General features: G+C 35.3%; 1 protein-coding gene across 1 annotated transcript; it reads right to left on the minus strand.

Annotated features, from left to right (window-relative positions):
- Nucleotides 1–6,172: 6,172 nt before the first annotated feature.
- LOC144364015 (uncharacterized) lies at nucleotides 6,173–8,642 on the minus strand. Its single transcript, XM_078014277.2, has 2 exons — nucleotides 8,513–8,642; nucleotides 6,173–6,652 (listed from the first exon to the last, which is right to left on the minus strand). The coding sequence occupies exons 1-2, from the start codon at nucleotides 8,617–8,619 to the stop codon at nucleotides 6,421–6,423; spliced, it is 339 nt and encodes a 112-aa protein (XP_077870403.1). The 5' UTR covers nucleotides 8,620–8,642; the 3' UTR covers nucleotides 6,173–6,420.
- Between the last annotated feature and the right edge of the window lie 4,518 nt (nucleotides 8,643–13,160).

Here is a 13,160-nt window from a genome sequence, read left to right on the forward strand (position 1 = left end):
AACATGTCTGTAACAGAGCTCAAAGACACTTTTTGAATATTATAAAATTCACACGTTTTACGTCAAATATATTATTGTTGTTTTCGAACCGCGTATTCAAAAGTGCTGGCTACGGGCCTGTTCGTGATGAAAATGGTGTGTTACGCAGTATGACAAATTGTCAAATGTGTTGATATGACGGTCTCTTGTCCAAGCAATTCTATAGTGCATCCCAAAGGCGAATCCGTGATTAATGTACTGCATGCATGAAGTACTGATTACGATTTTTGAATCGACAGGGCTGTAACCGGTCATCGATTGGTATATGTGGTTTATGACAACTGTACATTTTTACGCTTCAAGACTATCCATGTATATCACTTTGATAGGATTCTTTATGTTTTTGTATAACCGCATTAATCAGTATACGATGCTTCATTTGATTTTTTTTCGACAAAGGAGCTACAATCATAATCACATCATAACGGTGTATTATTTGTGTCAATAATTCATGACACGATTCAGCACAATGTTCACGTCTTTAAGCAGTGGCATTCTTGAGCTGGCTGCTCTTGACGGCCAGTGGAATAAATTCAAATATATATCATGTCACGTTGACGAAGAAATTAACCACCAATACATTGGGTGTGATTTATATTTAAATTTAAATACCCTCACATGAAATATGTCAAGACAACATCCGCAAAAACCATCATAAAATTGTCATACAATAGCCGGCTCCTGTGCTCCAACCATCCATCATCTAAAATATATTGACGCATCTCATTTCTGTCAACTTAAGAAAAACGTCGTATAGATAAATGCACCTATATAGTGTGAATATTTTAATTCAAAATAATCTCTTAAATAAACTATTAGCTGCGCTGGCAATTGAAAAGTTGTTATAATTCTGAAGTAAACTAAGTGTTTACTGTTTTAGGAAATGTTATTACCAGCAAATTGTATACACATTTTTACATCAGCCTTTATAGTCAAAATATATTTTCATTATTTATGTACAGCCTTGCAAATTATTTTTGAAAAAAAAATCATTTTTGCACTTTTATTTTGAATGTTTATTTGAAATGTTCCATAGTTATACCAAAATGTTGTTGGTATTTTTAAATTGTTTTCGTTATGACCCACTTGCAATATCAGAAGTGGCCAAGTCTGTAGAAATAAAACATAAAATCAAAAACATAATATTAGTGTTTACGAATCTTCACATATACCTTATAGATTTTACAATAATCATTGGAAAATATAGATACACAAATATATCAATATATAGCTTATTGTGTACAAATAGTTTTACAAAATTTGTTACTGTAAATACAGTATATATGTTTCCAGCGGTTCACTATGTAATTACGTGGCCTTATTTTTGTTTAACATTAGTACTGTACAAACAAAGCAGTACAGTAATTTGGAAAGTGTTTTTTATTCACATAGCACAGTTGCAACCGCAATCAGCTGGCGTATAAGTGATGATAAAATAAGTGTGATTAATTTACCGATATTTACTATTATAATAAGGGGCACTTATCTTGAATATGACTTCTAGCAAAACAAAACGACAAGTTGAGAAACAGACAGCCAAGCTATCCGTTGAAATAACATTTAGCCAATTGCGTGGAAACATCCTTTGCATATAGACATCTCGTTTAACTGTAAAGTTGTCGTTGATTGGCGTCCGTTGAATGATAATTTCTATTTTAAATACTCCGTAAACGTGGTATATGTTCTTCGTGGAATGAGGTGTTCGTATGAAAAAGATTTTCTACATAAAAAACAAACAAACACAATATGTGGTCGGATGTTGTAAGCAATTGGCTTAATATTAGGTAAGACTTTCGTAAGGCCCTTCATCGACATCTCAAATTTAGTGACCCTACCCCATTTCAATTGCATGTGCCTCTGTATGCTTCGGTACAGTTATAGGTATTGGATTGCAGGGTGGTAGTATTAAGGTTAGGCTTCAGGTTAGGGGTGTGTGTTTCTCAGCTTGTACCTTTATTCAGTTTCAAGTTGTATTAAAGATAGCAGCCCCAGTAGAGTCAATAATGACGGCAGATTACTCACATTTGTTTTATTATCACGTGCACGCCATCTGACTGTGATTTCAGCATATCAGCTTTATGCTGTTTTGAGAATAATGTTATTAATAATAGAAGAATGGCAAGAAACTACGCTCAGTTTCGGCATCATATTAGTATTTAGTGATGCTTTCGTGTTTTATGCAAATACAGTAGGTGTTATGTCTATCGCAGACATCACATGCTATGACCATGTAATTAACTACGATTTTCATCAAAAACGTGGTTTCATTCATTTAAAAACAATATAAATATCGTTAAATACCAGTGATAATCGACCAACAGTATTTAATGAAGTAAATGAATGCGGTTGGAACCTGAGTGAGTAGCGCCATCTAGTGTTCATTTATTATATACGAAAACAATTATGCATTATGTCAATTATTGTATTTATTCCGAAGTACATTTTTTCCCTCCTCACGTCGGACAGTTGTGAAGATATATTTATGCTGAACAAAAATGAAAATTTATAAGCAAGCTGCCAGGAAGGCCTAAAATAGCTCTCAAGACCCGTTCCGTACCTACGTCACACAATTCTGTTCATATTCCCAGCAAGACTGTTTTTTTCTGGTTTTGTGTGGCGTGTTCGTCTAAAACGAGTCACGTTCGCTTTGGTTAGTGACATTAGCATACAACTATAAATCGAGCAAGGGTCATGCTGACTCTGTTCACCTGTTAATCATTAATTAATGAGTGGGCTGAGTAGTGCTGAGTCATCATGCATATACCCAACACTAAGGCATTTGAGCTACTGTAGGTCGTCATATCTGGCCTGACACGTACTGTTGCGATATGTTGTGTCACTGTGCAGAGTGTAAAAGGTTTATTTGATCTTGATATTAGGCCAACATAAATAGCACAACTGCCCAAACCCCCAAGTAGGCTGCTAACAGTCACAAGCGTCTGAGTTGGCGTACTTTAATGAAGTAACGATGTACGTTTTGCGCGTTTTAGGTATTATTTCTGCAGACCGTTGTGTGTTGTCACAGTTTGTTACTTAACTACTTTCGTAGATAATGACAACAGACAATAAATGGGCCAATGACCTCTATCAATCGCTCCTGATTCATGTACATAGTAAACTACATGTTGTTTTCTACCACAATTCACCAGCTTAGCTCATTCAGTGGAGAGATGCCGCCATACAATTCCATACAAGTCGATCTAAAAGTCATTGTTTCAAATCATGCGAGTACAAGCTCGTTTTGAAAAGTTGCCTTCATGTTAAAAATACAATAATAATACAGTAATAATACAATATTCACATTAAGCAAAAATATGTTCTGCTCTCACTCTCAGCAAATCACCCATTTACTGAGTTGATTAAACTATACCAAACGCATACAAAATTAAAATACTATTATTTCGGTCGCCAACAAACGATCTGTTTTCATCTATTATATAACCAGTGCAAAATTACAATACATCGGGAAAACTAATATTAGAATTAAGATTTTATACACGAATTCTCATCGCAAATCAATTGACTATCTTACATGAAGTGCGCACCTTGTCGTTAATAGACAAAGTTGAACTGAAAACTATTAGATTAACGACCACTGTGACAATATATTTTCTTTGATTCAAACATACCATGCCGAACATACCATGTTCTTTCGATGTCACCCAATTGCGCGACCAACTGCTTAATCATATGAATATTTCCAAATAATTATATACTGGAAGTTTAAAATCATATAATTTCGTATTTCATTATTGTTACGCGGTATGATGTATATAGAAAATGCCTTAGTTTGTAAGACTATGTGTGAATGTGTCAGTATGTGTGTCCATTCATTAGAACAATTAGAATGGATTGGATTGAACTACCATAAATTTAAATTAGCTTAGATTTTAGTTTAAAATAGTTTGATGCAATGTCAAAAACTGGCTTTACTGGCTATGAATAAAAATATGCCAAACTGTGAGGTATATTGCTCTTATATATTTCAAGCATCGGCTTTTTGTTTGCGCAGATAAAAAGCGACAGAATTGTCCTTACAACTTCACAAGCAGTGACGACGCAGAACGTGAAGAACAACGGAGATGTGTTTTAGATTGCAGGGGTGGTTTGCACACATTAACGTTTAACATAAGTTTTTAAAAATAAAGTAAGTAAGAGGCAAGTTATAACATTATACGTTATCATGCTATATTATGTCCTGCAATCATTCAAAAATAGAAGATAACCATGTCTGAATATAGTTCTATTTTCTAGCTGAAACATCAACATGGCAGAAAGCATAGTTTATGTACATGAATCAGGCACGCCTACAACATTCATTACCCATTGTCGTTGCCTACAAAATGAGTTACGTAACAGACGTACACTTTGACAGCACGCAACCTGCGAGGGGCTGCAGAAAAAAACACCTAGAACTCACCAAGTGTACAGTATTATTTCGTTGTAGTACGACGACTCAGACGCTAACGGTAGTTGCCTGTTTATGGTCTCGTTTCTAGTGAATATCATCGACCCTACAGGCCTCGGACGTTTACATAAATCCCAGATCTAACAGTCCGTTAAAGGGCGGCAGTCGTCGTGCCAAGTCCTGTTCGATATGGGACTCATAGCGACGTACACAATGCGTGTAAAATACATTGTTTATTTACATGAACACGCGCGGCGCGACGATCACCGCCAGTAGTCTTGTAGTCCACCATCTCATCCACCTTATTCAGACTTTAATTCTTGCTAATATTGTCATTTATATTGACGTCGGTTTTGCACTGACACTGCACTTTTGAGTCAAGGACGGGTCATAGTGATTAAACTCGAAAAACAGGCAATTGTGCTAATATGCTTAACTAAATATCAAAACGACACGTTTTACACTCAGTACAGTGACACAGCAGATTCAGGGCAAATATCACGTACTGAAACAGCGTCTATGCATGGTGACTCAGCAATCCTAACTTTACGCACGCAGTCGTATTTACTTCATAAATTAATGATTAACGGGTGACCAGAGTCAGCATGACCCATGCTCGATCAGTGCACTGTCACTGAACAATGCGAACGTGGCCTGCTGTGGTCGAATACGTCACTGCATGGACAAGACCAGATCAGTAGTCATGGCGGGAATATAAACAGAGTGCAGTGTGTAGCGAATACGGGACGAGCCTTGTGTGGATAATTTTTAGCTGAGAACCCATATTTACAGTTTGAGGAAGGAAATGTACCTAGTAATAAATAATTTAGGGTCTATCTTATTTAATAAATGAACACTAGACGGCGCTGTTCACTTGCATGAAACAACCTTTCTTCTGTTCTCCAAATTGCTGTATAGTTTGAAGCTTTGCTGGAGTAGTGGTGATTTTTGTCACCGGTAAACGAACAAGTTTATAACCACCCTATATAGTTTTTAGATGACTAAGGAAATCTCCATCACCTGGTTGTATCTTTGAATGGATGAAACACAGAAATATGAACTTTGGAAGTAATGAACGTCCGAAGAAAAGCAAAATACGCGTCAATATTGTTGATCGGTTGATGAACTCTGCATCTATCAGATATATTGTTAGGAATCAGAAAGTGTGACAGAGTGGGTTAAAGTAAACACAATTTTGCACGTTGCATGACTGGAAACTGATAGAGAACTAAGATAAATGCACAGTGTGTTCGGTATTTGAGACTGGACCCCATGAGCGTAGATTCTGTGTATACCGGATGTTATGCGTCAGATCATGTGAAGTTTTCGATGATTCGTCATAGATCAACTGGAGCATCGCTTAACAAATACGTTGTCATTTCAGCAGATATTTGTCTGCAAATACTGTTACATTTAATGATGAAATATATGAAATGAAACTATATTCGAATGGGATTAACATGATCAGTTCTCGTTGCCACCGTTTCTGCTCGCTGTCCATGTCACAAGATGTTCGCAAAGACTGACTTTACGGCCTCAACCATTTCGTTTGTCATATTGAAAAACAAACAAACATATATTTAATTCAACAATTTGAAAATAGCTGCATCACATAGCATGGAGTATGACAGAATCAAAGACAGATAGATTTGATAATTGTATAACGGCTAACATGATTCTTCTATGGGCTTTTGTACTAAGTGTAAATAAATTAAAGCTACAACATTTTATTGCTTTGTCACATTTAATTAACTATCTATAATTAACCGATTTGATGATACGTGTATTGTAAAAACAGTGTGGTATTAATATTCATAACGATTGTATAAAGCAGGTTATTGCCAATTTGTTGTACTAATGGCTAAAATTACAATTATGTTAAAATACAATTATGTTTGGATAGGCGAATTGAACTTATATTTCGTTCAAATGATGTTCTTTGTCCTCGAGGGTTCCATTTTCCGTGTCGGTAGTTAATAACCACAGTTGTTGCCAGTTTCTTGGCAGATACACGCTCGCTGTGCATCTGGATCGGTGATTTTGCGACATTTACCAATACCACGAGTTTCTTGGATGTTTCTTTCCTGTTTTTCAATATCTCCACTGGTATTGTCTTCAACAGGGTCAGATAAGGCCAGACCAATCACCAACAGGCACATAACAAGGGTTATTGTGAAACGCATAATGTCAAATGCAATTGTTCGGCTGAAACAAAGATCAATGCTGTTAATAATGATAAACCTACAGTTTATTTATTTATCTGCATATATTGGGAAATAATGTCAAACACATGCGATTGCAATCACAGTCAGCTGGCGTACAAGTGATAATAAAATAAATGCGATTTCTCTACGGATATTTACTTTATGGAGGTAGCCATATATGGCTTGAAACTAAATAAAAAATATATGTTAAGAAACATTTTTTTTTCACTTTACTTCAAATCGGGGGGAAAATACCAAACTTATATAATAGCTTAAACTAAAAATAAGTCACTGGTATTACGAAATAGTTTGTATTGTATCTTCTATTTTACAGTTCATTTTGGAAAGCGTGACTTGATTGAATAATGTACATTATGTGAATATTCCCGCATGAAAGCGATGCGCCCTTCCGGGTGGGGTGCGTTTCCTAGATGAATACGTGGCACATTTTTCAATTATGGGCATATTTTACAGGAATCCTAACAAAATTATAATTTATTCAATTACATTGAGCTTTTGACAATACTGATCACAAGTACATAGCATAACAACAAAATACAAAATATCCATCAATGAACAAAACAAAATAAACACTATTCATATAGCCATACTATCATAGATGTGCATGTGTGGATTGGCATGCTAAAGACATACTCGGTGTCAATGTTTCAGCAATATACTTCGGTGATAACGTCGTTTTCAAGCATAATATATAGACACAAAATGGTGAGCGTCTACAAAATAATGACAAGTGTGTCCATTTCTAAATATATATATATAACGAAGTAACGTGAATGTGAACGTTGTTGTGTAGACAGTCGACAGTCCTCGGGCCTAAAGTAATTGTGTTTCCTAGACATTCGAACGCCATAGGAGTTTGATTGGAAATGCGAACCATTTCACGCGAGGGATTTTAGTCCCGAGAGACTTCCCCCGTCTGCAGGTTTCTAGTTGATATGAATAATTCATAGTTGATGCCGACGTCACGAAATAAATTATATTAACATAATGCATGCACATTTATTCTAAATGACCCCCTGAATGCGTTGGTTGCTCGCGTCAAAATTTCAACTGCTGTGGAAAGTGTCGCGATCGCGTATAGTACAGGAAAAAACAAACTTCGCGTAAGTCATGGGCGATCCTAGTCGCCGGCGACCCCTGATCCTTTTAACGATTGGCCACGATAAAATGATAGACATCTGGGCGACTATTCATTTGCATATGAAAGTACCCGGATCAGGTAAGAAATCTTGCCAGTGAACTGCGGCACCGGACAGTCGGCCGTGCCTAACGGCACTTCATACTTCCTATTCCGGCGTTCGCAATTTATTCACGCCTATTACGTTTATACACAATATTTATTAATAATAACAGATTTATCTTAGATACGACCGACTGTCGACAGTCTAGTTGTTGTGCAGATAACCAAGCATTCGCAAAAATAAGCTAAATCGATGGATATATTATCTTTGAACTCACACAAAAAACTATTGAAGGGCTAATCCTTCATCCACGCCTATAATTAAAATGAACAATAACATCTGTGTACATGGAGTGGGGTGTTTGAATATTTGCTATTTTCGGCGCTATGCAAATTCCAAGATCTAGATAGAACTTTGCTGACCAAGGAGTACAGTTGAGTTCATTAGTATTTGCAATTGATTTTGCCTACATTCAACTGCTGGGCTACCAGGTCAACTAGAGGCAAATACATTTTCACCTTCAAGATGAACCATCTATATCTTGACTAACCTTATATAACGCAAGTATGTGTGCTGAATAAATACTATGATTTGCCATACGTATTGCAATATAGTTAGACTGAAATATGTGGTAGCACTACATAAAACTAAGTACTAACCTGTTGATCGTTCTTCGTTGCGTATACTGACTGGAAGATCTTGGTACTGGAAGTAGTATTGCGGTGATCTGTAGACATAAGTAATCGCTTATATAACAAATGTTCATTTAAAGAGACGTATTATCCGTTTGGGTTTTTCACGAGAACCTGTCATTTTATTTTGTTACAATGCTATTAAATTGTTTTATAATGATGAAGCATGGTATTATTGTGTGGTCTATAAAATGTGTGAAGTAGTATCTTCAGAAATGATTACCCTTAAATGTACGCCTTATCACGCAATTCTGTACAATTACATGGAGGTTATTAAACCAAAATGTTCTTTCGATAAACAGGTTTTGTCTCGCTTAACACTTAAATGGTCAATTTTGGAAAACATCATGATACACACATATACATTAAATATTTAAATTATACCAATCGATATTATGAAAGATACAATGAAAGTAATCAACATGAAATACATTATTATTACTTAATAACTGAAATTATTATATGAATATCGTCTCGCAATAGTTATTTCATGCACTGTGTTTACAAAATAAGTGCAATATTCGTAATCGTAATCACAAAATGTCTTGCATTTATGAACAAACTCCTGGGATAAAATAGTGAAGCACTGCAAACTTCACTACCGAGAAATAATTACAGTGTAAATTCTGTCGTGTAATTTTTTTTAAGCAATGCGACATTATTTCATTGCTTCCACAGCTATTAGGTTTATTAAGACGGGATAGAATATATGTTATTTGGACATAGACTGACCAACCGTTATGTAATAATTAGTAGCGCTCGGTGATTTTTGACACAGACGCATCCTGGGAAACGAATTCTTCAGCTAGCTTATATTTGAAAATCTGCAGATGAATACTGACACATTTGTTTATTTGTAGATTCTATGGCATTCCACTTATGTTCCAATGATCGTTCTAGAGTTTTTAAGGTATAGATGCAGGTTCGTAGGCAATACATTTTTTTTGTATTTATACATGCTTGAACACATGTATACAATACCAAGGTGCAAATGATGATTTGTCTTTTTATATCGGTCTAATCTTCGTTTAGATTCCTCAGTTCAAGAGAGACATTGAAATCAAATAGTTTTGAGAGTTTGTGTCGATTTGATTTGAAATGCTCAAACTATGTATGCGTTGAAAACGGAGTATACATGACAATGAGCTTCATTATGTGGCGTACACTATGATTGGGAAGTTGTTATTAGAGAACATACCTACGGTATATAACAGCGTGTGAATGTTTCACATGAAACAACACAAAACCCTGGTAGTTATTAAAGTATGAACATTCATGAACAATTATAAAATACACAAGCAAGCCGAATACTGGAATATAAAACGCTATTACATGGAGATTTTGGCATCATCTTCTAAAAAGAAATGCATTGAAACCTATTTCCTTGTACCATTTTCGGTAATGCGAGTTTTGTAGTAAACTTAGTAAAAGAATAACTGTATAAAATACAAAAGTAAACTATCTTTTAAAGGTTCGAGTAGCTATGAAACTGTTTCTAATCTTAAATTACTTAATTATTTATTGCTATTGACATATGCAGATGATATATCAATGAGCAAATGTCATCTGTCTAAAAGTGATGTTACAACCTGAATAAACATGTTAACAGAATGTATTTAGTATTACTGCCATCGAAGTAAGAAAATACGAGCACACTAACTTTAATGTAACAAAGTATTATAAATCACATCCAATGATTTGGTAGATAATCGCACTGCCATCATGAATATTATCGGGCATGATGTGCCTATAAAATGCCTATAGTGAGCCCGTCAACAAATTGTTTGTTTAAAGCATGAATATAGTTCAATACCTTTATAAAGCCTTGTGCAAAAGTGTTTATCGTATTTAAAGAGTGCCAAATAATTATTATTGTATATTTCTCTGAAGATGATAATTGTACGATGCGGTAATATTTTCAGATTATCATTTCCAACCAAAGCATTATCTAGTGCTGTCAACTTTCAGTTATTGACATACATAAGAATATAATGACAAATATTCGCTGAAATGAAGTATGTCAATGTACTATAATATAATTAATCGACAATTCTTTCTTCCGTAATATTACAGATCACTCATGTGTGTTTAAAAACTATTTACTTTTGTAATTATGAATTCAAATTATATTATGCACCGTTATGCTGTGTGTAGATTGTCACAGAAGCTCAAGCGATTCATCGCACAAGTGATTCATCACAATGTTTCGTTTGGTCAGCTGATCAACGCAATTGTTAAACAGAATTTATGACCAATCACTTCATCGTTACAGCATGATTACAAACTTTTTGAAAATCAATTGAATATAACAAAGCGCTCATTCCCGTCGTTTTAAGATGACATCTTTGATATAAATATATATATATATATTCATATACTGTCGATTAAAATATGTAATCTTTTCAGGGATTCACATTAAATTTAATTAACCTGTGTACAGCTCATTGATCACTTTTCGCCATGGTGATGGGTGTATTACGAAATAACAAGATGAATGGAAGTCATATAACAAAATTGAAAATGTCGGGGAAAATTCGTTCTACTGTTCAACATACAATATTTATTGATCGCATTGTTTTGTAGCTTTAGTCTACTTTAGACAGTTATTTAAGGACGACACCAAATGATCGATTTCGGATAAAAAACTTATTTGCTTTAGTTTGGGGGTGGGGAGGGGGTTTTGACCTCAAAAGGTTTCAATCCTACAGAAATCATTTTATTTTTTAAGTCAAAAAAACCTTGGAGTATTTGTAGTTCGTTTTTTACTATCCAATCATAGACAAAAATAACAGAAAATGAAACAAAAAAACATCCAAGACGAGAAAATGGTTTGGTCCGAGTGTAAATATGTGCGTCGAATGAGGTCAATTTCAGGGCATGGACCTAGAGCATGCGCAGAACCCAGAATAGTAGTTTGCGCATACGTATATTCCGCTGTATTATTACAATCAACTGCTATGCCATACTACTGTCCGATTATCAATTTGTATTTAATGTAGTCTGACGCCATGATCAATATTTATCAATTAGGTTTCAGTGGGGGTAGGGGGTTTTGGGGAAAAAACTAAAAGAATTAAGTTTTTTATCCGACATCGAACTATGGATTAACCTCCGTGCGTCCGTATCCACCTGAATCTCGAACATAGTTGCACAAATCGTTAAAAAAACATACATAATACATTGTATCGGACGTATGAACAGCAATTTGTGTCGTGATTCGAGATGACTTTATGGCAGCCATTGTAAAAATAAATGCATGAAATTCGTACATTTTCACCATTCCGGAACCAGATGTCAATTGTATTTTACGGATTCAGTTCAAACTGGCTATATAAATTAAACAAAAAGAAACCGTGATGTACATCATTTTATTTTTTGAATTGGGTTCAAAATGGCGACATTTTGATTTTCTTATTACTAACATGTCTTCAAGTTCTTCGATCAAGTTTCACAATTTCACACAAAGATCTGACATTTTATTGTTCATAGGCACATGCAATTCTGTCATGATTACGATTCAAGATGGGCAGCCATTTGAATCTACAATTAATGTCACGATTTTTCATACCTGCTTCTAAATAGCCGCAACTGATCCCGGGTTGTATTCTGTCTGTAATACGAGTGCGACAATCACGCACAAATTATAATAAAACATGAATATTATTAAAGGGAGGAATCGCACAACTACAGTTTGTATCATGCCTGTCATGTAAGTTTAAGTTGTGCAAACCTGCCCCGCTGATTTGTCATACACATGTGCCAGGGAATGCATGGTTAGATTCCTTTGTTCCATCATTGTTTGGGCTGGGGTGAACTGCAGGCTAGGTTGGGCTATTGTCTTTAGTTTTGCATGTGGTTTTCAAGAGTTAAGACGTGTCTCTGCGCCTGAATTGTCCCGCAGTGTCATGTTTTCTGTAAAATTAGCTCAGGTTTGCCAACACTTGTACACTGCTCCGGGAAGGTGCCACTAAGCGAGGAGTGTATTCTGGAGTTCTACTACCGTATTCCGATTCCGCAATGAAAATGTAATTCTTTGTCGAATATTTCAAGTATTCATTGATGGATGGATTTGGTTCAAATCTGTGGCATAAAGTTTTGCCTGAGCTGTTCAAATGTGAAATATTTCGAAGGATTACATGTACATATTACGAGATGTACATGCGCACATTCACTTAAATATACTTTCATTAAAACGACAGCGACTATGTCATGTCATGACGTGTTATGAAATAACCTGTGTTCCTTGAAATGAGTGAACACGAACACGGTACGAATATGTCGTTTACCCTTAATAATGTATGTAACTACTTTTTGCAGACGATTGTAAAACGTGCTTCAAAATCAGTTTTGGTTGACTCGTAACAATAACAAATGGACGTAAACGGTATTTCATCAATTACGCGTAATGTGATAGTTCGGTTAAATCTTATACTACAATGTAAACGCTTGTCAAGTACAGTTATTTTACACACACAGCTAATCAGTCAATTTCCCTCAAAAATGAAAAAAAATGGTTTGACTAACATGTTGGACATTATACTTGTACTTTTGAAAAGCGACAGTTATCGCACAACGCGCCCTATTATTTTTGTTATAATCAAACACTATTTTACAC

Source organism: Saccoglossus kowalevskii, chromosome 21 (assembly GCF_978046115.1).
Source record: "Saccoglossus kowalevskii chromosome 21, keSacKowa6.1, whole genome shotgun sequence".
NCBI lineage: Eukaryota > Metazoa > Hemichordata > Enteropneusta > Harrimaniidae > Saccoglossus > Saccoglossus kowalevskii.